General features: G+C 38.8%; 4 protein-coding genes across 7 annotated transcripts; 3 read left to right on the forward strand and 1 right to left on the reverse strand.

Annotated features, from left to right (window-relative positions):
- The first annotated feature begins 1,421 nt into the window (after positions 1-1,421).
- LOC137963427 (probable leucine-rich repeat receptor-like serine/threonine-protein kinase At3g14840) lies at positions 1,422-8,110 on the forward strand. The gene is made up of 24 exons (XM_068810548.1): positions 1,422-1,515; positions 1,855-2,029; positions 2,325-2,396; positions 2,498-2,566; positions 2,664-2,735; positions 2,852-2,923; positions 3,197-3,268; positions 3,424-3,495; positions 3,584-3,655; positions 3,733-3,804; positions 3,901-3,972; positions 4,084-4,155; positions 4,242-4,307; positions 4,423-4,476; positions 4,576-4,611; positions 4,764-4,807; positions 5,202-5,581; positions 5,664-5,859; positions 5,962-6,108; positions 6,197-6,315; positions 6,435-6,645; positions 6,747-6,984; positions 7,276-7,426; positions 7,609-8,110. The coding sequence occupies exons 1-24, from the start codon at positions 1,422-1,424 to the stop codon at positions 7,987-7,989; spliced, it is 3,009 nt and encodes a 1,002-aa protein (XP_068666649.1). The 3' UTR covers positions 7,990-8,110.
- Positions 8,111-8,456: 346 nt separating this feature from the next.
- Positions 8,457-12,966, forward strand: LOC137963966 (probable methyltransferase PMT11). The gene is made up of 9 exons (XM_068811198.1): positions 8,457-9,244; positions 10,145-10,273; positions 10,355-10,625; positions 10,723-10,833; positions 10,905-11,064; positions 11,455-11,712; positions 11,987-12,109; positions 12,340-12,417; positions 12,560-12,966. The coding sequence occupies exons 1-9, from the start codon at positions 8,597-8,599 to the stop codon at positions 12,753-12,755; spliced, it is 1,974 nt and encodes a 657-aa protein (XP_068667299.1). The 5' UTR covers positions 8,457-8,596; the 3' UTR covers positions 12,756-12,966.
- Positions 12,759-14,915, reverse strand: LOC137963969 (oxoglutarate-dependent flavonoid 7-O-demethylase 1-like). Its single transcript, XM_068811201.1, has 4 exons — positions 14,479-14,915; positions 13,708-13,955; positions 13,308-13,632; positions 12,759-13,211 (listed from the first exon to the last, which is right to left on the reverse strand). The coding sequence occupies exons 1-4, from the start codon at positions 14,722-14,724 to the stop codon at positions 12,963-12,965; spliced, it is 1,068 nt and encodes a 355-aa protein (XP_068667302.1). The 5' UTR covers positions 14,725-14,915; the 3' UTR covers positions 12,759-12,962.
- Positions 14,916-18,100: 3,185 nt separating this feature from the next.
- On the forward strand, positions 18,101-24,550 carry LOC137963972 (uncharacterized). Of its 4 annotated transcripts, XM_068811205.1 has the most exons (9): positions 18,101-18,245; positions 18,349-18,405; positions 18,536-18,656; positions 19,255-19,329; positions 19,593-19,651; positions 19,764-19,859; positions 21,214-21,266; positions 23,504-23,566; positions 24,023-24,550. In XM_068811205.1, exons 3-9 carry the CDS (start codon positions 18,562-18,564, stop codon positions 24,404-24,406), a joined length of 825 nt encoding a protein of 274 aa, XP_068667306.1. In that variant the 5' UTR covers positions 18,101-18,245; positions 18,349-18,405; positions 18,536-18,561; the 3' UTR covers positions 24,407-24,550. The 4 variants fall into 4 exon arrangements, with proteins under 4 accessions (XP_068667306.1, XP_068667304.1, XP_068667307.1 ...); XM_068811203.1 differs by lacking the exon at positions 18,349-18,405; XM_068811206.1 differs by lacking the exon at positions 18,349-18,405 and having other exon boundaries at positions 19,593-19,641; positions 19,754-19,859.
- The last annotated feature ends 293 nt before the right edge of the window (positions 24,551-24,843 follow it).

Genomic DNA, 24,843 nt, shown 5'->3' on the forward strand with positions numbered 1-24,843 from the left:
ATAGATTTTTTTGAGAGCTCAAGTTGCCTCTCTACTTATAACTACCACGGTAGAAAATGCCATAGCAGTGGAACAACATGCGACAGAATGTTACAGGGGATCTACCAGTCTTTTTTTTTTACTGTGATCTCTCGTTCAACTACGTCAATGGTACCATTCCCGTCAAATGGGCTTCCCTTCGCCTCACCTATCTGTCTGTATTTCCTATTCTTCTTCGTTATTGCCTTTTAGTGAAAATCAATGATGTTATTAAAGAATAGTCTCACATAGACTAGTGAGTAGAAAAATTTTGAATTTATTAGTTAAGAACAAAGATTCCCAAATTGACTAGTAATTTTGGGATGTGCCTTGGACCCAACTTCACACATGCATGGCTGAAATTTTATTCTTTACAGGTCCCTTTTGAGGAACCACATCTTGGGAACAATCCCGAACGAACTGGAAAATATCACCATTCTTTAACTCTGTAGGTAGTTCATTATTTTCACTGAAAGATTTTGCAGGCAGTGTTTACTCAGTCTCAAAATTAACACTAGCTTTGCCTCTATAGGATTTTGGAAGACACCTCTACCTCCAGAGATTGGCAACATGGCAAACTTGGAAGACCTGTGACCCTTCTCTCTCTTCACTCGCTATCTGTAGTTTCTCTGTAATCAGCTTGTTGATTGGAGCATATTTTACTCGCCTTTACCGATCAAATGCACGTAGATTATACATCATCGATCCTGATAAATGCATTTCGAGTTTAAACATTTACTCGTGCAGGATCCTCTCTGGGAATAAATTCACTGGAACCTTGCCGAACACTATTGCTATGTTAACCAATTTGAAGACATTGTTTGTTTGGCTTGTTATTCAAATGTTACCTGTAAGGTAGGTCTGAGGAGTGTTTTTACTGGCTTCGAAACAAATTTGCTTCCATGCATGCACCGGCTTCTGAATATCCTTCCCCAAGATACAAAATACCTTCTACTTTCTTCTTCGATCAGCATGAACTAAAAAAGTCTCAAAAACTCAACAAGATCGTTTTTAAATGCTTGTACTCATGTGTAGTTTTGTGACAAATCACGTCAGGCAAGAGGACAGAAGGGTGTTTCGTAAAAAGGTGCGAGACCGAAAACAAAAGAAACTATGAATAAAGAGAAGAATTCTCCGAATCGTGGCCCTGCCTTCACCTTCGAGACCCATTTGACATTGCCCTCCGGGTGACCGTTGGAGAGAAATTTGTAACTGACCAAAAAAGTTGGAGAGTAATTCAACGAGGTTATCAGTTCGTAACCGTCCATTTGTCTGGAACCGTTACTGGTTTTAAAACCGTTTGGTTACTCCACTTCTTTCGAATTTCAAAGAACTATCAACAGACCGATTTGCTTATCTTTCTGAACTTCATCTGTAACCCAGAAAACACAAGTTCCGGGAGGATGTTTCCGTCCTGGGCTTTGCTTGCCTCTCTCCTTGCGTTGGCTTGTTTGACGACGTTCGTCGACGGAGCAGCATTATTGTCTGATGATGAAGGTAAGAGTGAGATCATCCCATAATGTTCTTTGTGCTTCTTCAGTTTGTGTCCTCATCTTAATTAGAAGAAAAGGTAAGAGCCAGTCAGTTCGTTTTAGACGCAGATAGTCTTCTTTCATCTTCTCCTTACTCTCATGAAATCCGGAGATAACTGGTGATGATACTTTTCGAAAGAAGTAATAGTTGAGTAGGGTCACCAATCCGTATTTACGTCGGAGTTCATCTTGAGCCAGGGTCCTGTATCAACTGGGTGGGATCGACTTCATTTTATCAAATCAAAGTGATTCATAGACCTTAACATTTCCTTTTTGGTTTGTTCATGTGAGAATGATGATACAGTGGAAGCTCTGAAGCAAATCGCGAAGACACTGGGAATAAAGGGTTGGAATTTGAGTGTAGACCCATGCACCGGAGAAGCGGGAGTGGTTACAGTCAACCGAGAGAAAGCGTTAGAGAGCGCCGTCACTTGCAACTGCACCTTCCAAAATAAGACCGTCTGCCATGTCATCAGCATGTAAGCCGTAAATTTTGGTTCGTGTACATACCAGCAAGGGTGAAACATAGGGAGGCTATCATCTCCGCGTACGTTAGTGCAACTCATCGCCGTTGCATGAAACGCCTGAGCTTATGCATAGGATAAAAGCCCTTCGAGTACGCTACTACAGTTGTACCTACTGCAGCTTTCCTGTTTAGTGTTTAGTGTAGTCGATTCCTTGCGGCCCAAATGGCCCACATATTATGGTAATTTTTTCACTAATCAGCCTTAAGACGCCGAAGGCTTATGCTCGTTTCTATTATTAATTTGACAGAGTTTTCAAATGTCGGAATCTTCGGGGAGCCCTCCCACCGGAACTTGTCCTGCTTCCCTTCGTCCAGGAAATGTACGTCACAAGCGCACATTAGCTCGACTCTTGCTTCCTTTAAATACCGAGATGCCAAGTAAAACTTTCCCGCTCATTTAAATCGTGCCTTTATTGTACAGTGATTTCTCTCGCAACTTCCTGAACGGTACAATACCTCCAGAGTGGGGCACCCTGCCCCTGGTGAACATGTAAGTATTTCCTTCACCGTCCTTATCATCATCTTCGACAAATTAAGGCTTTTGTTTTTCCATGTGATTTAGATTGAAATTGCCATTGCATTTGCAGCTCTCTTGTTGGCAACCGTTTATCAGGGTCTCTTCCAAAACAAATCGGGAACATATCCACTCTCAGGAATCTGTAAGCTTCCCTTTTCTCATTCTTATTTGGATTACCATTTCATGTCTGCTGAAGTATGATCTGCATTGTATCTGCTTTTGTCAGATTACTCATCTTAATGATGTTGACTTCATTAGGATACTGGAATCAAACCGGCTTTCCGGACCTCTTCCTCCAGAGCTTGGGAATTTGGTCAATATAGAGAGGATGTGAGATCATCGTTTCTTGTTTATACGTCGTGCTTGAGACTTTTTAAAGATATGATTTGTTGCGTCAGTTCTTTCTTTTTTGGCCATAAGAACGCATGATAGTTGGTTACTTTCTTTTTTTCTTGGAGGCGGGACTTTTATAGGAGTGATTATTTCTTGTTAGATTTTAACAATCGTCTTACATCTTTCTGTAATGAACTTCTATTTTAAATTCTTGGCTCGGGTGAAGCTTTGTATTACTGTGATCATTGATGCTGTTTTCCTTGACTGCAGTCTACTATCTTCAAATAAGTTTACAGGGGAGTTGCCTGAAACTCTTGCTAAGCTCACTAATCTGAAGGATTTGTAAGTGCGCTATTTTTTTTATCATGTGCATATTTAAGCTTACTTTTCTGGCCTGGAGGCTGGAGCATTCGTAAAATCATTTTGCCCTCTAATTCTTTTTCAATCTTTTCGATTAAATCTTTCATGTGGGTATTGTTCGGTTTGATGAAATGAAGCCGAGTAAGTGACAACAACATCACTGGAAAGATACCAGGTTTCATCCAGAATTGGATCAAGCTTCAAAAAATGTAAGGATCTGCTTTAGGCGAAACAATCTGTTTCTCTTCTTTGGAGTTGTTGTAGTTAACCTCATAGTACTCATTTAATCAATCACAGAGCAATTCAAGGAAGTGGTCTACAAGGTCCAATTCCTTCCGGAATTTCTCTTCTGACAAAAGTAACTGACATGTAGGCAGTCTCCTTCTCTTCTTCCCCCCTTGTACCCTTTCTCTTTAAATTGCTCGTAGTAAGACCTTTATGTGCAGGAGAATTAGTGACATAAATGGACCGGCATCAGCTTTTCCATCTCTGAGTGAAATGAAAAACATGAAAACCTTGTAAGTCGTTTATCTCTCTTCCCTGTCTCATGTTTAACAATATTGTTCGAGATTACAGCTCAATACTGAAGAGTTTACATTTAATTCATGATACAGGATACTCAGGAACTGCAATCTTACAGGAAAGATTTCTGACTTTATTGGTGAAATGATGGAATTGAAAACTTTGTAAGTTGAATCTTTTAGATGAGATAATTAGGCTCAACCGAATATCATGTTGAAAACCTGTAGGAAATAAAATGGAATCTGTGGATTCCCTTTTGTGATTTCTGTTGACAGAGATCTCAGCTTCAATAAGTTGACAGGGCAAATTCCAAGTAACTTTGAGAACTTGGTAAAATCTGATTTTATGTAAGTGGCCGCACTTAAAACTATACTTTCTCTTTTAAGTGCAAATAATCACTCACTATGACCAAACCTACTTGGTTTTTTGTTAGGTTTTTGACTAGCAATTTTTTATCTGGACCTGTACCAGAGTGGTTGCAGAGCAAAGGAGATAACATGTACTTCAGCTTCCTGAACCCTCAAGCTAATTGTGGGTTTCATATAAATTGAGTAATAGAGTTAATGAAGCTACTTTCTGTTTCCAAATGATTAAATTCATGTCTTGGTTTGCAGTGACTTGTCTTACAATAACTTTACAAGTACGGGGCATTGTCAAATTAAAAATGTGTAAGATTTACAATGCAGAATATATATGCCTTAGAATATGTGCCATCTTTATTCTTTTTTCAGATTCGAAGTTACTGAGGACTAATTTTTATCTTTCAGGAACTTATTTGGAAGCACTTCTACTGGAAATAACTCGTAAGCTTTCACTTGGCCACCCAGAAAATTGAATAACATATTTTTAAAGATAACCATCAAATTGGTGACCAGTTGTTATTTGGTATTTTACTGTACAGTTTTAATCAGCTCTTTTAATTTTCTTGACGTAACGTTCTGCCTTGTTGATGCAGAGTTGGAATAGTTCCTTGCCTGAAGAACTTTAGTTGTGCAAAAAGTAAGTAATTTACTTTGAATTATCAGTAAGTATCTGTGGGGTTCTTTTGCATTAATTAAATTTGGGAATTACTATGACCGTGTCTGGCCGTGAACAAAAGGAATGGAGCCTATGTTAATAGTTGTATGCAATTGGCTTGAAGCTTCTTAAACTCTGTTGTCAGTGGGCTTCTTGTCAGTCAATTAATTTGTTCATTTTAAAACATTGATGAATTGTTTACATCATAAACTTCTCTCATATCTCAGCCTAGATGTAAATATGTTGAATTAATTCCAATTAAAAGAAAAATATAACTCAGACATATATAAGGGGGTATAATATGTTTCAACTTTTCTCTATTTATGCTGTTTATTTTCCCGTCACCCTGAGCTTTTCGTTGCTATATCTGTGGCAGATCGTTTCTCGCTGCATATAAATTGTGGGGGAAAAGAAGTGTCTTCTAATGGGTCCATTTATGAAGCAGATGATCGGAATGGTACTCCCTCAATATATTTTAGTAGTGGAGATAATAACTGGGCAATTAGCAACACAGGAAATTTTTTGGATGATGATGAGGACTTAGACAAATATATTGCGATCGCCAACGTGAGCTTCCCCATGAACAACTCTGATTTGTATAAAACAGCTCGTCTTTCTCCTCTATCCCTCACTTACTACGGGTTATGTCTGCTTAATGGAAATTACACTGTTAAACTCCATTTCGCAGAAATAATTTTCAGAAACGATAGTACTTTTTACAGCCTTGGAAGGCGTGTGTTTGATGTTTACATCCAGGTAAAGCAATATGATGTTCGACTGTGATGCTTTAGATTTTCCTTTAAGAGTTCAGCTTCAATTGAGGAGGATGTTCCTATAGGGAAAATTGGTGTTGAAGGATTTCAATATTGAAGATGAAGCTGGAGGAGCCGGTAAAGCAATTGTCAAGAATTTTCCTGCAGTTGTAATAAGAAACACTCTGGAAATTCGTTTCATATGGGCTGGAAAAGGGACCACAGCTATACCTGTTAGAGGAACCTATGGTCCTCTCATTTCAGCTATTTCTGTCAATCCCAGTAAGTTCATTTGGTTTCTTTTATTTTTCATTTTTGAAATACTCAAGTCCTCATATATTGCATGAAAGAATGGGCATTGCATAATTGTTTTTGTTTGGGCAGATTTTGTACCCCCTTCAGAAGATGGCAAGAAAATATCTGCCCTTGCTGTGACGGGAATTGTAGTAGGAGCTTTGTGCGTCGTTTCTGTGGTTTTGGGCATCCTATGGTGGAAAGGATGCCTGTGTGGACAGCCCTTAAGAGATCCAGGTAAATTATAAACGAGATTCTGTTGAAGAAAGAAAAAAAAACAGTTGTTTATCACGTAATTTTCTGACTTGATGTGCTCCATGGACAGAGCTGAGAGGCCTGGATTTACAAACTGGTTCCTTTACCCTAAGACAGATTAAAGCTGCCACTAACAACTTTGATGATGCAAACAAGATCGGGGAAGGTGGTTTTGGACCTGTTTTCAAGGTACTCTACGCTAGTACCAAAAAAGAACAAGAAGGAACTTAGCCAGTTAATTCAAACTTAATCTCTTTATGTTGTCTTGTAGTTTCATTTGTTAAGCATTACATATCATTCTAATGCAGGGCCTATTATCGGATGGGACTATAATTGCAGTAAAGCAGCTCTCTTCAAAATCAAAACAAGGAAACCGTGAATTTGTGAATGAAATAGGCATGATTTCTGCTCTGCAACACCCAAATCTTGTAAAGCTTTATGGATGTTGTATTGAAGGGAATCAGTTACTTTTAGTTTATGAATATATGGAAAATAACAGTCTTGCTCGTGCTCTTTGGGGTAAGCTGAGTTATGATACTTCTCCATTATTGGTATAAAATTACGTACTGTTAGCCAACGTTGTTATTGTCCTAGACACTTTCCATCTTCATTAATTGTAGGTCCAGAAGAAAAACGACTGAAGTTGGACTGGCCAACAAGGTACAGAATATGCACTGGCATAGCAAAAGGTTTAACTTATCTTCATGAAGAATCCAGGCTGAAAATTGTTCATAGAGACATCAAGACTACTAATGTTCTTCTTGACAAGTATCTTAAACCTAAGATTTCCGACTTTGGTTTGGCTAAGCTCGATGATGAGGACAATTCTCACATTAGCACTCGGGTAGCTGGAACCTTGTAAGTTGCTGCACATATCTTGGCACTTCCTATTTTTTCATTCTAAAGCTCGTTTTCTGAAATGGTTTAGAGTTTAGCATCAGTTACAGGGTAAACATAACAAAGATGTTTTTCATGTTCATTGCAAAAAACTTTGAGCATTGTGACCTCTTTTAAAACTATTTAGTACAAATGTTAGCAGGAAAAGAGTCAGATGACACAGTCTGAGAGCAACATAGATTCTTTTGAACAGTTAATTAGTCCAAGCGTTAACTAAATAAGCTAATAATAGAAAATTTTCTACTTCTGCAGTGGATATATGGCACCCGAATATGCAATGCGAGGTTACCTGACTGACAAGGCAGATGTTTACAGCTTTGGAATTGTTGCTTTGGAAATAGTCAGCGGAAAGAGCAATGCAAATTACAGGCCGAAGGAGGATTGTGTTTATCTATTGGATTGGGTAATTTTTATTTCTTCGAGAGCCTCCTTTCATGTCTCCAATGTTATTCTCTTTATAACTTCTCATAAAGACCATCCAGATTGGACAAAACCCAATTGATTAAGTAAATTCACATTGGATCTTTGGAGTTCAAGAGCAAGATGCAGTTTGGTCTGTCACTTACTTAAACTTTCTTTTTATAGGTTTATGTTCTCAAAGAGCGAGGAGATCTGATGGAGCTCATTGATCCAAAGCTGGGATCAGATTTTGACAAGGAAGAGGTAATGGGGATGATTAATATGGCACTGCAATGCAGTAACTCTTCCCCATCACTTCGGCCTACCATGTCTGCAGTGGTGAGCATGCTTGAAGGCCGAACTGCAGTTCAAAAAGTGATTTCAGACCCAAGTTTCTCCAGTGATGATCTGAGGTTCAGAGCAATGGTGGACCACCTTCAGCAGAACCACAAACAGAGCCAGACGCATAGCGTTTCCACTGATGGGCCATGGACAGGCTCCTCCGTTTCTGGCCCTGATCTCTATCCTGTTAAGCTGGATTCACAGTATTGGAGCAACCGTGTCTAGAGCTCCGAATATCCGTTTTGCTCGTTCACTCAACCAAATTATATATGTTTATTTTATTTTATTGTACATCAAAGATCATTTGTATAATGGTTGCTGTTAAAACGGGAGAAATTATTTCCCAAAACAAGTTAATTTCATTCAATTGAACACAATATATTTATACAAATTCTGTGTCTCTAATCATGCCTTAAATCACACTTTCAATTATGCCTACAATCACGCCATAAGATACTGTTTCGTTTTGATTCTACTCCAACAGTTGCAACCGTAAGGACATTGATACCTACATTTCTTTTTGTCACAAGCACGTGTTTTGTGTATCATAGACCAATTTGTTACACAATAAAATGAAAATTCTGATGGTTCTTGTCTTATTGCACTGAAAATAATATTTTTTGTGGACACGAGCTCTCCTTCAAAACCAAATTACGAGTCTGAGAAGTCTGGCTGCAGGTGGCGCGTTTTTTTCTTCTGAATTCTGACTTCCCATCCAAAGAATCTCTCACCGCCATTCGTTTCCCCAACAATAATTCTCCAGCACTGTCTGTACACTCTCTTTAACTAGGGAGAAAGATACTGAGAGGGAGAGAATTGAGGAATTTGCGGGATGAAGGCTTTTAGAAGCGCCGACATCCTAACTCTTCTCTTGAAACTCTTGGGATTCATTCTCATCGGTTTCTCTTTCTTCTACCTCAGCAAAGACTGGTCGGAGTCACATTTATTCGATGAGCTCCTCGTCTACTCCGGACAGGCTGATTTGCCCCACGTCGGCCCTTCTCCGAATTTGAACAAGAATTTCAATATCTCCTCGCTTATTACTTCTAATGACTCGCAAACGGTCTCCGTTGTGTCGCCTCCTCCGGCTTCCGATCGTCCTCCTCTGCCAGCGCTCAATTCCCGACTCGGGATCGTCGATGAGAACGGAACCATGAGAGAAGATTTTGTTCTTGACGGCTACGACTCTGAACTGGCCAATGACACTTTGGAAGATGAGAATGACTCCTCCAGTCCAGCATCAGTCGGTTCTAATTCTGGTGGAGGCTTCAAGGTTAAGAAGTTCCCTGCCTGTCCCGAGAGCATGAGAGAATATATTCCGTGCTTGGATAATGTTGAAGCTATTCAGAAACTGAAGTCTACTGACAAGAGGGAGAAGTTCGAGCGACACTGTCCTGAGCAAGGAAAGGGATTGGACTGCTTGGTTCCCGCGCCTGAGGACTACAAGCAGCCTATCCCGTGGCCGAGAAGCAAAGATGAGGTCGCTTCATTCCCTTATCTATTTATTTGTTTTAAACTATGGGCTGTTAGTGCACGGTGAGGGATTCACTTAACCCAACATCGTTAATACACCCCCAAGAAAGTGAAAGTAAATTACTTGTGTAATTCACTTTTACTGCTTCCCTCTCGACGTTCCTCTCAGCTTCTCTCTCATTAGACCGTCTCTCTTGACGCTCCTCTCTGCTTTCCCCTCAACACTCGCTCTCTCTCGACGCTCCTCTCGTCAACGTTCGTTCCGAGCTCATTTTGCCAATGCTGGTTCTGAGCTCTCTCTCGCCGACCTCTCTCTTGCCGCTCCTCTCATCGACGCTCTCTCGTCCCCCCTCTCTCACCTCTCTCCAGATAGTTTCGATCAGAAGACGAGCTAGAGTTTCACTTTGAAAATGTACTAACCCCCCATGCATATCATTGACTGCGCGAGGTAATTCATCGGATATCTAAACGCAAGGTGATAACTAGTCAAAATGGAATTTTACTGTGTAAAAATTTGTGATCTTCTACTTGGAGAAATATAGAGCATAAACGCTTTGTGTCCTCTCATCCATTGTTTATCAGTACTTCTACATTGAGACAGTCATGCCACAGTGCTTCTCAATTATGTGTTTACTTCTTTAGTAATTTAAACAGAGGCCAAGTAAGGCTTTTACATAATGCCTCTTCAAGGGTTTTACCCTTTCCAATAAAATGGAATACCTGCTGATTGAAGAAAAACAATTAAAAGCATTTAAAAAGTTATAAATCTTGAGTTTTTGAAAATTTATGGTTTACTGTTCTTGTTCTTGTTACATTGTTTTTTTCTCTGAAGGAAATATGAGCATGCTATTATGCAGGTATGGTTTTTAAGTACCAACTTTTTTTATAAGATTCAGTACCATCACAGGTTTGGTTCAGCAATGTTCCGCATCCTAGTTTGGTTGAAGACAAAGAAGGTCAAAACTGGATTACTAGAGTTGGAGATAAATTTAGATTTCCTGGAGGTGGAACACAGTTCATTGACCAAATTTCACAGGTCTCTTGCTTCTCAAAACTGAAAGTACTGTTATTTTTACTTTGGCAACTTAGTTTTTTTTATCTGATTTCCAATATGCAGATGGTTCCAGATATTGCCTTTGGTCGTCGAACAAGAGTTGTCCTGGACGTTGGATGTGGGGTGGCAAGCTTTGGAGCATTCCTGCTTTCACAGAAAGTAGCTCCATTGTCTATAGCACCGAAAGATGTTCATCAGAACCAGATTCAATTTGCTCTTGAACGTGGTGTCCCAGCTATGGTTGCTGCATTTGCTACACGTCGTTTGTTATACCCAAGCCAGGCTTTTGACTTGATACATTGTTCAAAGTGTGCAGTTAATTGGACCCATGATGGTATATACCCTGCTGATATTTTCTTACCCCAAACTCTTTAGCTTATGATGATTCTACTCTGATGTTTGTGTTGCGTTTTTATTTTGTTTTAGCGAAGATGGGATATTGCTTCTCGAGGTTAACAGGATGCTGAGGGCTGGAGGATATTTTGCTTGGGCCGCTCAATCTTTTTATAAACATGAGGCGGCACAACAAGAAGCATGGAAAGGTTGTCCCTTCAAAACCCCCTTTTTACTTGTCACAGAGCTCTCAATTTGGCATGGTTTTGTTTGTTTTTAGAGATGGAAGACCTTGCACATCGTATGTGCTGGAAGCTTGTTAAAAAGGAAGGATATCTTGCTATTTGGAAGAAACCTTTGGACAACAACTGCTATCTGAGCCGAAAAGCTGGGATTAGACCTCCATTATGTGAACCAGATGATAACCCTGACAATGTTTGGTATGATTTTTTGCTTTTGCTAGTGATTCGGTCTAATAAACAGATGAATTAAGCGAATTAGATCTGTTATAAGAGAATAGCTTTGAGAGATTTGATACATTTTTAGGTTTTTTACTTCTGTAGTGTTCCTGACATTCATAACGTTTCATTTTTTCATAGTTTGCTTCAGTCTGTTTGGTACTTGGAATGGTATTGTCATCTTTGAAATGGTTCATCTTCATCGTAGTTTCCTTGTACTTTCACGTAAGAGCTGCTTTATAGGACATTGCTGCAAAACAACTATCATAAGGAAATATTATTTATCTACCTTTCGCATCACCTTACCTGTATCTCTTTTAAATCTCTTGGTATTCACAAAAAGTCAAGAGGTTAGTTTTCTTCCTTCTTCAGGTATGTTGATCTCAAGCCATGTATTACTCAACTGCCTGAGAATGGATTGGGAGCAAATCTTACGAAATGGCCTGAGCGTCTTCATTACCCACCAGAGAGGCTTCAGATCATTGAGATGGATGCATACATGGCAAAAAAGGAGCTTTTCAAGGCAGAATCAAAATTCTGGAATGATATAGTGGAGAGCTATGTTCGTGCTTATCATTGGAAAAAATTGAGGTTGCGAAATGTCATGGACATGAGGGCTAGTTTTGGAGGGTAAGATTAAGTGTTCGTTAATCTTTATGACAGATAAGATTTTGTTAAGTTGTGAAAATGACTTGGTTTGCATTTCTTCTTCAAGGTATCATGTGAAACAATTTTACCGTGCTTGTTTCTTAGTTTCATCTAGTTATTCATTTCATCTAGAACCCTTCTCAGTTCATTCTGTTGATCGGCTACAACTCCTTTCTATAAGAGTAATATACCTTCTTGCTGTGTAACAATTTTAGTATTTCCTTTTCCATTTGAATGAGTGTGGCTTTAATGACAGGTTTGCAGCTGCAATTATTGATCTAGATATTAATGCTTGGGTGATGAATGTTGTTCCTACCAGCGAGCCCAACACTCTGCCTGTAATATATGACCGTGGTCTGATTGGAGTGCTCCATGATTGGTATTTGTTGTTTGTTTCCTGGCTCCTACGTTTCTAGGATAGAGGTTAATTACACTCGTATACCAGCCAAAATCATATTTATCAAAGCTCTTGAAGTTCTCTAACAAATCATTGTTTACAAATTTCATCTGAAGATTCCATTATTTTTTAGTGGTTCTGTCTAGTTTACATGGATTTCTTCAGGTTTTCCTAAATTACTGTCGTAAGATGAGCTACATTTCTTTCTCTAGGTGTGAGCCTTTTGATACATATCCAAGAACTTATGATTTATTGCATGCATCTGGCCTTTTCTCTGTTGAACAAAAGAGGTGAGCTCTACTGGTGCTTCCCCTTTCCCCATTTACTAAACGTTGTTCAGTTTTCTTCTATGCCCTGTCGTTGGATAATATCTTCAATTTTTAAGAGAAAGCAGCTTACTTCATGCATGTTCTTCTGGTGTTATCCTCCCAGGTGTAACATCACATCTATCCTGCTTGAGATGGATCGAATACTCAGACCTGGTGGGCGGGCCTACATTCGTGACTCAAAATCTGTCATTGAAGACATCCATGTTATTACTAATGCCATGGGATGGAGATCTACAGTCCAAGACACATCTGAGGGCCCCTATGCTAGCCGAAGAGTGTTGAGGTGTGACAAACAGTAGGGATGGAGATCTACTGTTCTTGCTGTAATAACATGTAGTTCAGAGGCAAGCAGAATTCTTGAGGCATCAAAATGGTATTCTCAAGGTCTGGGCCTTCTGTCTTACATTAACCTGAATTTATTCAAAGACTGTTCAGATTATGATGGCTACAAGATTGATGTTATGTAACCGAGATGAGTTTATGAATCTATAAAACTATACGTTGATTTAAGAGCTGATCTTCACAGTGTTGATTAGTCTTTTGCCCTTGAGTTCTCCGGAGTAGAGGCCTTTAATATAATCCTCCACCACGACCTTCTTGAACAGAGCTGGCTTCTCAGCACTGATCAGGCTAGCGGCCGGTCCGATCACTGCCTTGAGTTTAGGACTATAAAATGTGGCAACAGAGAGCCGCTCCTGGTCTGAATTCACAGTTGCCCTGTGCAACACGCTCTCATACGTTCCATTCGTTACTATCTACAAAAATTAACAGGGGAAACAGAGTCCTCTCCTGATCAAATCAACCCATCTGCAAGTATAAAATCTCCTTTCGAAACTCAAATGGAAATTTACCTCCAACAAATCAGCTATGTTGACGATGAGAGCATCCTGGAGCGGTTCAATGGGCACCCATTTCCCATCTTTCCTTACCTCGAGCCCCTGCACTTCGTTGACTTGAAGGAGAATGGTGATCCCCCCAGCATCTGAGTGTGGAGATAGGCCAATAGCCTGCACTGGTTGAGGACATGGAGGGTAGTAACTCATCCTGATGCTCTGAAGCCCATCTTCAAACAGACTCGTCATCTCCTCGGGTTCCATTCCGAGAGCTTTCGCAATTAGCCCTAAAACAGTCAGAGCTAGCATTTGCATTTCAAGTCCATACGCCTCCATAGTCTCCCTTCATTTTGAAAACAGAATTACCAGACAGATTGGTAAAGATGGAAGCTGAAATGAACCGGCTAAGAAGCCTTACCTGAATGAGGGAGAGAGCCTTTCAAACAGATGGGACTTCCTGAGATTGGTGGGAAGGGTTATCAAAGAAAACATATCGCCCCAGTCAAGTTTCTGCTCTTCCGAGAACACGAAGGCCTGACCATATCCTTGTATATCTCCAGGCAGCTGAAAAAATCTTTCCTTCTCTTCCAAGGGAAGTCGGAAGAACCTTTGGACCTCGAACTTCATTTCTTGTATTAGTGAAGAACTGATTCCATGGTTTATCAACTGCGAAGCGTCAATTAAATGAAAATAGTAGAGCCACGGTGAATCATTAGCCATGCATATGAAAATGTCCAACTGCATTCCTATTTCTGAAACACAATACTAAAGGGTAACCTACCATATGGTAACCCTGCACAACTATGTAGAGAAACAATTTGAACGCACAAAATAAAAGTCTTCTCAATCTGTCTGTATCTCATAAAAGACCTAACAAGAACTAACAGATGCACCTTTTTTACAACTTTTTTTTTATATTCACATTACTATCTCCCATCTGTAATTATCAATGCATGTATTAGTGCTCGAATGTTTAAAAAAATTAAAGACTAACATCATGTTCATCTCAAACAAACTTATTTCAATTGCTTTTACTGTAAGAGCTACGTCTGTTTCATAGAAATGAGCGGGTGTCGAAATGGTAAAGCTGAATCTTCATCACCCATGTTTCGGATTTTTACCATGATAACTATCATAAACAAATTCAACCCATTCAAAAGAATAGAACAACAAATGAACAATGGAGAACCTGAAAGAAACCCCATTCTTTGGAAGCCGAGTGCAGTCTTTGTAACTCATCAGCCACGGATTCGCCGCGCAGTAGTTTCTGCATGTCGATAATCGGAATCGCGGGTACAGAAATTCCTTTGGCAGCTGGCGGTTCCTGATCAAAGTGTAAGTATCGATGAGGAACAGTGGGGATTGGTTCTTTGACCATCTCCTGCACGCTGGGAACCGGCAGTGAACCTCCTAGACTTAGCTCAGGCAACTCCATTGATTCCAGCAAGAAATCTACACCGATCTCACGTCGTCTGCTTTCTGTAACCCAAGACAGACTTGATCAGTACTCCGTCGTCGGGAGAAGGGTGATTTAAGCTGTGCCCGGGCTTCCCCAAATTTTTCTGAAAAATTGGTTCGTGCTCAGGATCTGACTAAGACGAGGTGACGAATTGCTTTATTTTCAAGTTCTGATTATTATTGGAGAAATCATTACCTACTAGCTGGAGGCGGCGGCTGAGGATGGACCATATGAAGACTGAAATTACCCTTCTGGGGCTACTCGAAAGTTCGAGACGCCATGGTGCAAGGACTATTGAGGTTCGTTGAAAAACAGAACCTCAGTTTCCGAACCCACGCGAGTACGCCTGGTTGCATTTCCAGTAGTTGAAATTACTTCAATACTAACGTGAATGAAGCTCACTATAGAGATGTCATTATTATAAATTTACTTGCAGTAGAAGACGAGTTCTTGTTTTGAATGTTGCTCCAAGTTTCAAATTACTTTGCCATTGTATATTCTTCCTCCAGTGTAATATTTGAGGTTGGAATATATGGCTGCAAATAGGTCGGGTCAATTGGAGAAGAAAAAACGGTAGAAAAGCTTGTTATCTGTTGATCATCAGAGATAGTAACAGTTACAGTTTGTGGGTGACATTTATGATACATGGGAGAGAGGCAGAGGAAAATGGTCAAAACTGCTCGACATGGTGTTGTAAATTTCTCAACTGCTTCTGAGTTTGAGATAACACCTCTTTAATTTTTTACAACTCCTCCATATATCGTAGTCGTCTCAGATGAAGATGGTTGGACATTCTTGGTAGAAACCATTGAAACATATCCAACCTATTAGACTCGTTTCAGTAAGGTCCAAGTAATAGTCGGGGAAGATCCCTCCTAATCCTAACTTAGGAAAGTAAATATTCTCAAACCCTTATGATACGGTTCATGTATGACTTGATAGGGTCGATTGTATGCTATCGTAAATAGAACATAAAAGTCCCTCACCTTCATCCTTCTTCGCCAGATTGTTGATTAATATATGATAATTGATATCTATTTTGCTCAACCGGGTTTATAGAAACCCGTTAATATATTCAGTATGGCTTAAACCCAATGTGTATGTTCGAACGGGTACCAGATTTAAGATCACTATGGGAACTTAACTGGTCGTGTTATTTTGAACCCATTGACTCTTCTTGGCCCACCTGACTCCAGGCCCGCCTCTAGGTGACCGGCCGGTGCCCGTCGCCTCCTGCAACTGCGTGCAAGAAGGGAAAGCAGAAAGTTTCGTCCGGCGAACTTATTAGTTTTTGTGGTCGTGAATGAAAATTTTCCCGGCTTGTTCTGTCAAGATTTTCCCAAACTAAGAGATGGATTTCGACAATGTTTATTTACTCCCGATACATAGATATACATAGGTTAAGTTATAAGATATAGAAATTATAATAACACCCTTTCATGATACAAAAATGACAATAATATAAGATAACATCCCCCCTCGAATTGATGTTGGTAAGTCAACCAACAACAATTTGTCAACCAAAAATTGATGTCACTGTCGAGTCATTACTTTGGTGAAGACATCGGCCACTTAGAGATCTGAATAAATATAAAGAAGAGAGATCACCCAACTATCTAAGGTATCGCGGATAGAATGACAATCAACCTCAATGTGCTTGGTGCGTTCAATGGAAAACAGGGTTGGTGACAATATGAATAGCACTAGTGTTATCAGCATGAAGAGGGGTAGAAGTAGTTTGAGGGAACTCAAACTTTGCAAGAAGACCGCGTAGCCATACAAATGTATTTCACTTTCCCCCGTTTTAGGCATAATGGGAGGGAAAGTGAATTCAGAGGGGTCGAGCTCTGAATTCACTTTCCCACCCTCAGACATCGAGTTCGGGTTGTCGGCAAGGAAGGCTCTGTTGAAAGAGGGCTTCAAAGAAATTTTTTTTTCTCTCTCGCTCGCTCGCGACCTTCGGCGTTTTCAATCACCCTCAGTGCGACCTGTCTCCGACGCTTGACTCCCTTCCTCTAGCCGTCCCCAGCACCGACGACCTTCGGTGACATCTCTCCCCTCTCTGCAACCTTTCCGGCTCCTCCCTCGCTTGCGACTGTCGGCTATTTCAATCGCCCCCTTGAAACCTCTCCCCGACGCTTGACTCTCTTTCTCTCGCCGTCCCTAGCACCGACGACCGTCAACGACTTCTCTCCCCTCTCTACAACCTCTCCGACTAGATTCAAAAGAAAGTAGGGTAAAAATTACTTCCTGTAAATCGATGGTTATTTTTTAAATTATTTCTGAGTTTTTGAGTATAAAAAGGAGATGGTTTTGTTGTTTAATCAATTCTTTTGTATGCAAGTGTTAATTTCTTTGAATTTGTGAAGTATTAGTTAGTTCCAAAATTGTTGTATACAGATGAATGCATTTGTTGGGATTTCTGTACGAAAACTAGGAATTGAAATGTAATATATGAAATAGTTTTTTTTTTCTTGACTGCTATTCCTTTGAAGGCTGTTGGGTTCTTGAAAAATATACTTGGAGATTAAAATTCCATAGAAACCATTTATTTTTTTCAGAACTTCTCTCCAGTTTCATAGTTTCATGTGTTATGACATGGTAGATTGCATTGTCCTTAATACCCTATTAGTTGTTTGTTATGTGTTATTTTGATTGTTCCTCGACCTTTTGTCTATTTATTTGATGTTTTTTAAGTATTTTAAATATCAAGGCATCGGCACGGGTCTTGTAAAATTTTGTGCAATGTCTATGGATCAGATCAGAGGGTCCTTATTATTTATTTAGCATGAAAAACCAATATTTGAGTCATTCCTTCACTCATTTTCAGGTTATGATGTTGAGTATGATGTGGACACTCAAAAAAATATTTAGAGGGAGTCCGCAATACAATCTGCAAGAGCATCATATTATCAAGATGTTTTAGCAATTTAGATGTGGCAAAATTATTAACTATTATGTTTTAATGTCACTAACTATTTTTTGTCTTATACTTTTGTATGTACATATATAATTTTTTATATTAAAAAGATGATTAAATTATATTTGTATTATTTTTATTTTTATTATTACGATGTTTGTGTAGTATAGTATAATATTTGTATAATTATTTCATATTTAGATATTATAAAATTAAATTTTAAATAATATAAAAGTAAACATTTGTTTAATTATTATATTTAATATATTTAATTTATTAACTAATATTAATTTAATTTTATTAAAGTAAGATATATCAAAATATTTTATTTAATAAATAATCTATCCGCAATTTACATCACACTTTTAACACAAACGTTATATTATGCACGTTAATGCGGGTTCGGAGCGGCTCTCGCCTTTTACGTGCAGAAGCCCTCTAGATTTCGGCATGCCTCGTCCACGGCTTGTAGACACTGTTCTGCGGCTTCTACCATAACTGGAATTCTTGTCGCGGTATCCTAAAAGAGAATCGTCAGCGAGCGGATTATAATTTGTTGAGCGAAACTATTTCTTCTGTGAGTTCTTTCTGTCTCCTGAACGTGTCAAATAAAGCCCTAGTTTAGTTTTTCTTTTCCACATCTGCTCAACGACCATTTTTATTTGTTCATTACCTTTTAGTTTCTTTCGATGAGAAATGTGGGCAATGCATGTTGGTTCGTTGCTAATTCTTTCTGGGTAAATCTTTTGGGCTTCTGATAATGTTCCGTGTTAAATTAATTTAATACCCAAACTTGGGTAGAAGTTAAAAAACCTAGTTTCGGTTTTTTTATAATTGTTTTGCCTTCTGCTATGTGTTATGCTTCAGTCCAGGCAGAAAGACATCGGATCGGGATGACTTCTGTGGATTACTCACAATCATCAGCGTCTCCTTCCGACAACAACGATCATCAGATTAAAAACGTCGACGAACAAAGTATAAATCATGGGTATGTACGGATGTTTTGGGTAATAAGTGCATCCATTCTCAGATTTTATCCTCATTTTGTTGTTTTTTATCCCATTTTAGAAAAAGAAAAAAAGGAAAATTTAGATGAGCCCTAAAAAAATTGCTTTTTTCAGTTTATGATTTGGTGGGGTTTCAAGAATTTATGCTCAAGTGAACTGCTACATAGGTCAGCTCTTTATTTGGGATCTCGACTGAAAACAATTGATACTGGACACTTCAAGTTATAATACAAAATTGATGTTTTCCGTAAATTATGGAAGTCTTTTGTTTCATCCATTGGCTACGCACATTGTGAGCTTTTAGGAGATTGATCGACATGGGCCTTTTACTGGTTACATTGCATTCCTTAGACAGAAGTGTTTGGTTTAGTGGCGACACTACTTAGTTATATGTTTAGTACCTTTAGTTTTCCTGTGCCTAGTCAATAACTTTTTGATGGAAAACCTTTATTTTATCTAGATAATTATGCTTGGTAAAATTTTTCTTTATTAAGTTACATCATAATATAGGATTCCTATGCAAATCTAATTTTATTTTAAAACTTTGAGAAGTCCTCTTTGTTGGATGTTCTGGAATAGGGAGGTGAAGCATGACATTTCTGAGGAGGAAATCAGAAGCATATTAGAAGTAATTGCAGCCACTGGAAAGTTTTGGTAAGTCTTTATTTTTAAGAATCTCAAACCTCGTCCAACAGAATAAGAATGGAATCCCTCAAAGTAGTGGATCACCGCACAGAAGAAAGTGTGGGATGATGGCAGATAGTGCAAGCATACTTTTTTCTGAAAAGGAATTCAAGCAAACCTGAATCTAAGATTATGTTATTGTTCTCAAGAAAAAAAGTTAATAAAAACTGTTATATTTCATCACTTGTCTATATAACTATGTCAGATAACATCCATTCACTTTGTTATAACAGGCATGATTGGAATATACTGAAGGCAGTGCTGTCATATCGGCTGAAGCAGGTATGGGGAGGTATGCCTACGTGATAGTCTCATGTTATATTGTTGTTTCTCTTGGAAACATCAGCACCACAACAAATCATTCTAATTCTTGTATTCAAAAATGACTTCCAAGGTCTTTGCAGAGTATCCTGAATCTCAAAAGAAACCTGATATTGGGCCACAACCAAGTTCTTTATCAGGAGAAACATATCCAGAATTAGTAAAAAGGCTGGATGAAGGTAATTCTTTATTTGTTCTTTTAGCTTTTTTTTATTAATCAATTGTCTCATTCAATTCACATTTTAGTGGTTGTTACAAGGCCAAAGTATGTGTAATTTCTGATGCTGATTGTCATAAGATGATTTAGTAAGTGGCTAATTCAAAGCTTTTATCTATTGTGATTCTATTTTTTTTGCCTCATCGAGCATCATAGACCCTGTAGAGAATGTGCCATTATCATATCCCATTACCTATTCATATGGCAATGAGTCTTGAACATGGTTGTGGAGGACTGACAACTCTTATCTCAGCCATTGGAAGTCATTAAGTTAATTGTGATTGTGCTTGTGAAGGACTGACTGTTGTCCAACCAGTTTGGTGTTGTCACCATAACCCTTCTATGGTGATGCTGACATACCACTGGATGTTTGAATAGCTGACATTATGTTAGAAATTGTTTGATACTACGTATGACAATCCTTCAGATATTCATTGGTCTGTTATTCTTGAAGAAACTGACATCTTACTTGTTGCATTTGCAAATAAAGTGTCTCGGACAACTGCTGGTGCTTAGCAACTTTCTTTTATTTTTAAGATTTTTTAATTTTTATTTTAAAGATTGGGTTGCTTGAGTAAGTTCATACTGTTATTTGGCTATTTCAAGTATCAAGACCTTAAAAAAAAAAGTATCAAGCACATTAATTTGTCTATTTGCATCACAGAAACCTTGATGAATTACTATTGTTCATCACAATGTTTGGCTGATCAATTAGATCTCAACCAAAACTGTTATTGCAATGTGATCTTATCTCTTCATTGTTTGTTTGGTTTGCTAGGAAGATTACTCTTAAAAGCAACACCTAGTTTATGAGTTTAAGCAATGAGAGAACCGTCTTTTTATACAGCCAATGAACAAGCATGTCTCATCTGTACTAGATTGTTGCAAAAAGCCCTAAATAATTAGGGGATGGCCTTTGGCATGTTGCAGATAATTACCTGTTGCAATTTTTAGGTGTGGTATGGGATAAGACTTGTAATATCCTTCATTGAGGAAAAGATATATCACTGGTGTGCTTCTCAGTGATTTGATTCTGAGTTGTTAGAATTTCATTTATGTAGATCCATACATATTCCTGTCACCTTCCGCCTTTGTCTCTCTCTTTGATACACACACTCACACACAGACATCATTATTAAAACTTGGGGTTTGAACCTATTTCTCACTTGAAATGAAGGGACTTATACTCATTACAACCACTGGACAAGGCGTATGCTAATATTAAAAGCAATTATTGCATTTCACTAGCATGAATTACTTTCCTATCTTCACTTTTTTGGGAAGAAAATTTTATTGTCACTTTTTCAAATTTTCAGCTCTTCTCTGCTTTGAAGAAGGCCCTCCATTTACGCTCCAGAGGCTGTGCGAGGTGATTCCCTTGGCCATCTACTACTAATGATGTACTCATTTATTTAGAACCATTTTGAATGATCATTCATTTAGTTATGAGAAGCGGTAGTCTCGTGGTTTGTTGAAATGCCCAGTATTTGAGAATATGTTGTATTCCCGAATTTCATTTTACATTTTGCATTTCTGAATAGGGCCTATGAGGAACTTATGAGAGTTGATGAGTTAATGAAAAGGGAAGAGAAATTAAAGAGCAAAAATCATCATATTGTATCTCTGAGATGGAGAGACAATTTCTTGATATTTCCACGTATGCCAGGTGTCGTTTGAGTATCACCTCTGGGGAGGGGGGGGTGTTAACCAAACTCCACGTTACAATTTACCAACCAGGGTTAGTACTCTGAGGCTTAGAGGACAAGGGTAATAAACAATTTATAACATAGTGTTTGTACCTAGAAGACACGAGACATTGGTACTCCCCTTCCTGGTCTCAGAAAAGTGATGATTTCCGCCTGTGCTAGTTTCATCACGTGGGGGCTTTGGAACGAACGCAACCGAAGGCGTTTCGATGCAAAAAGTGAATCAGCGGTATGAGTCGCGGGCCATATCTCCTCTTGGCTTCTGACTAAGAAGTCTTTCTCCTTCTTTGTGGGTAACTCTATCCATGAAACTGGAGAAACCTGACAATGATGCACATTGGGACAAACGTCCAAGTCATGCAGGAATGGACCCCTCCGGAATCCGGTTATCTTAAGTTGAACTTTGATGAATTTTCTTTTGGTAATCCTGGGATTGCTGGCTTCGGAGGTGTTATTTCAGATTCTTCTGGTGCATTTCTTGTATGCCGGCCCTTTAGGCATCTCCGATTCTACGTCATCTGAGCTACATGGCCTTCTAAATGGGTTCCGTGTTTTCAGAGACAAGTGCAGTGGTCCCCTTCACATTGAAGGGGACTTGAAGGTGGTAAGTTAGTGTGAGTGTGCATTCCCTCCCCCGTGGCACCATTGTGACATCTTTCGGGAGATTCTAGAAATTGCCTCGTTATTTTCTTGTATTTGGTCTCACATTCCAATATCGGCAAATTCAGCAACAGATGTGCTTGCCAAGCAGGGAGCAACCCTGCAATCGCTTGTTGTTAGGAATTTGCTCCCTCTTCCTTTGTAATTTTTCTCTTGTTAATATAAATACATCTTTATAAAAAAAAATACAAGAGAAATAAACTATTTTCATCATAGTAGCCCCCTTCAACTATTCCAGCTGTTAAACAGGAAGGCTAAGCCTTATAAGGAAGGATGATATTTAAACTTTCTGTATTCATGATGACCAATGATAAAAGGAGAAAGTTGTTGCTTGACAATCTCAGATTGACATACTGCATCTAGCTGACCCATGGTTCATGGAGAACTGCTCTTAAAATTTATCTGAAGTAGGCCTTACTAGGGCTGGCAATGCACCTTGATTCCCATGGAAATGCAGTTATTGCAGTGCAATAAGTGGTAGTCCACTGAAATGTACAAAATGAGATGACCAGAAACCACATCTCCCTTAAAATCTGAGTACCTGTGTTCACTTTTTTTTTATTATTATTCTTAAGACTACATTCACAAATTTTTCTTCGGTCAAAAGCAATATTTGTTTCTCTCATTCCAGTTTGTTGTCAGAGGATGTAATTATATGCAACTTTTCAAGCTGGAGAAAGTAGGCAGTGGGTCCAGATGTAAATGTTCCTTTCTTAATTCCTGCCTTATATTTAAATATTTGAAAGTGAACTGAAATCCAAATTTTCCGAGGGTGAACCCAAAACTTTAAGGCCATTGCACATTGCTGTTTACAAACTGTAGATTCACCAAGCATGGCCTTCACGACATTTGCAGGATAAACTGCTTTGAGCATTTGATCTTTAGTGTAGATTGTCGTTGTGTGAGTCATACATTTTCCCCAAGGAAACGTATTAACAAGAACAACATTTTGGGAGGGGACTGTCAACTGTTTTCTTACTCTTTAAAAGAGTGACAATGAGACGTAGAGGATAACTTGTAAAGGCACCACTCACTGTTTTTGTTTTTTCTGTTTTACTTTTATCTGAGGAATTGCCAACTCTTCAGTTGTGAGATCTTCTGTCATGTTACAACTATTTATGTTTTCCCTGCTTAATCTCCTGGAAAGTCATAATTTCTGGTCTTTGTAAATGGTTTTCTTCGACCTTTTATGTAGCATGAGTTATCTCATGTTCTGAATATATGTTGTGTCTTCAACCAGATTCTGTTGACTCCAAAAGCCATATATACAAGCCTGTCAAAGGTCGCCTTGGCATTAGAGAAGGTAATCGTTGTTTCTTATGTGTTATTACCAGAACTTGTTCTTTGGGTGCTTAAGTGTGCATGAACTTGTAGAGAAATTCTTTTTAATTTATAAAGATGTCTGAAGAAATACCTTCAAATAGAGGAAAAAATGTCTGGAGAAGTGGGAATGATGAGGGTGAAGTTGGAGGAGGTCCGATTAAGATTAGTTTATGAGACAAACTTCTCCTGATGAAGTACATTTTTAGATGATTATGAAAGGTGACCTGATTAAGAATAAAAAGAAAAAAGAGACCTAACACAAGATAACCCTTCGTCGCACCTGGAATTCCATTTTACCTGAGTAGTCATTTCACCTGCAAATGCTCTGGACTTTCCAAGTTTAATTTCTAGACTTGGCCTCATTGTAAATTCGTTATATAAGTTACTTGGTTTGATGAGTTTTAACCTGTTTTTAATTTTCATCCCCTCTGTGCAGAATCTATTGGTGACGACCACTTTGAGTGTATGCACAGACCCCTATCCTTCAACGACAAAACAGGTACCTGTCGAACCTGAGAAAGTATCAGAAGAAGCCCTAGCAGATCCTGTACACACTGAAAATGGCATTGAAACTAAGGTAAGTCTAGGTGATGAAGAAATGGCGGATGCTGAAGTGGACGAGGGTGACAAGGACAGAGACATGGCAACACTAAGGGAAGAAAGCTTGGCAAAGACATCTGAAGCAGACTCGGACTCAACAGGTGGTGGAAGTCCGAACTCAGAAGCTAGTGCAGTTCCGAACTCTATAGGCAGTGAAAATCCAAGCTTAGCAGCTGGTCCAAGTCAAAGCTCAACGGCTGCTGCAGGCCCCACCCTGTAGGTCTAATTTTTATTTTCTTTCGGAACCGTTGGATCAGCCTCCAAAACAGGATTAACAAACCTTGTGAGAATTTTGTTAAAGCATTTGTTATACGACACTTTCCTCTTTACAAAAAGTTGAAATGAGAAAGGGAGTTGTAATTCTCTTGCATTTCGTTTCTGCTCATCATTAGCCTTTTCACTGCTTTGTTGGTTCTCGTCGAAGAGAGGTGGAAATTACTTGTTTGGTAGATTTTTCATCGACTTAGTGCCCGGCTGTTCCTAATAAGAAATTAAAATTTCACAGATTCTCATAAGCAAATTGGACGTCTAATTGGGAAAGGTATTCTTGTAATTGAAAAGGTTTAAACAAATCCAATAAATTAGTGACATCCTTGGTATTTCCTGTGAGCTTGAAAGCTGACACGTCGTTAAATGTATGACAATCGTAATGTTTGA

This window comes from Aristolochia californica, unplaced genomic scaffold (assembly GCF_029961685.1).
Source record: "Aristolochia californica isolate CCGP_79_NKW_82.1479 unplaced genomic scaffold, dmAriCali1.0.hap1 SCAF_4, whole genome shotgun sequence".
NCBI lineage: Eukaryota > Viridiplantae > Streptophyta > Magnoliopsida > Piperales > Aristolochiaceae > Aristolochia > Aristolochia californica.

Excerpts from the sequence above, each read along its gene's own strand:
- LOC137963427 (XM_068810548.1), top strand. The coding sequence starts at position 1,422 with ATGTTTCCGTCCTGGGCTTTGCTTGCCTCTCTCCTTGCGTTGGCTTGT. Across the intron at positions 3,973-4,083 it reads ATGATGGAATTGAAAACTTT|AGATCTCAGCTTCAATAAGT; the intron begins GTAAGTTGAATC and ends TTCTGTTGACAG. Across the intron at positions 7,427-7,608 it reads GTGTTTATCTATTGGATTGG|GTTTATGTTCTCAAAGAGCG; the intron begins GTAATTTTTATT and ends TTCTTTTTATAG.
- LOC137963966 (XM_068811198.1), top strand. The coding sequence starts at position 8,597 with ATGAAGGCTTTTAGAAGCGCCGACATCCTAACTCTTCTCTTGAAACTC. Across the intron at positions 9,245-10,144 it reads GGCCGAGAAGCAAAGATGAG|GTTTGGTTCAGCAATGTTCC; the intron begins GTCGCTTCATTC and ends GTACCATCACAG. Across the intron at positions 10,834-10,904 it reads ACAACAAGAAGCATGGAAAG|AGATGGAAGACCTTGCACAT; the intron begins GTTGTCCCTTCA and ends GTTTGTTTTTAG.
- LOC137963969 (XM_068811201.1), bottom strand. The coding sequence starts at position 14,724 with ATGGAGTTGCCTGAGCTAAGTCTAGGAGGTTCACTGCCGGTTCCCAGC. Across the intron at positions 13,633-13,707 it reads AGGCTCTCTCCCTCATTCAG|GGAGACTATGGAGGCGTATG; the intron begins GTAAGGCTTCTT and ends TTCAAAATGAAG. Across the intron at positions 13,212-13,307 it reads ACATAGCTGATTTGTTGGAG|ATAGTAACGAATGGAACGTA; the intron begins GTAAATTTCCAT and ends TAATTTTTGTAG.
- LOC137963972 (XM_068811205.1), top strand. The coding sequence starts at position 18,562 with ATGACTTCTGTGGATTACTCACAATCATCAGCGTCTCCTTCCGACAAC. Across the intron at positions 19,330-19,592 it reads GCAGCCACTGGAAAGTTTTG|GCATGATTGGAATATACTGA; the intron begins GTAAGTCTTTAT and ends TTGTTATAACAG. Across the intron at positions 19,860-21,213 it reads AGTAAAAAGGCTGGATGAAG|CTCTTCTCTGCTTTGAAGAA; the intron begins GTAATTCTTTAT and ends TCAAATTTTCAG.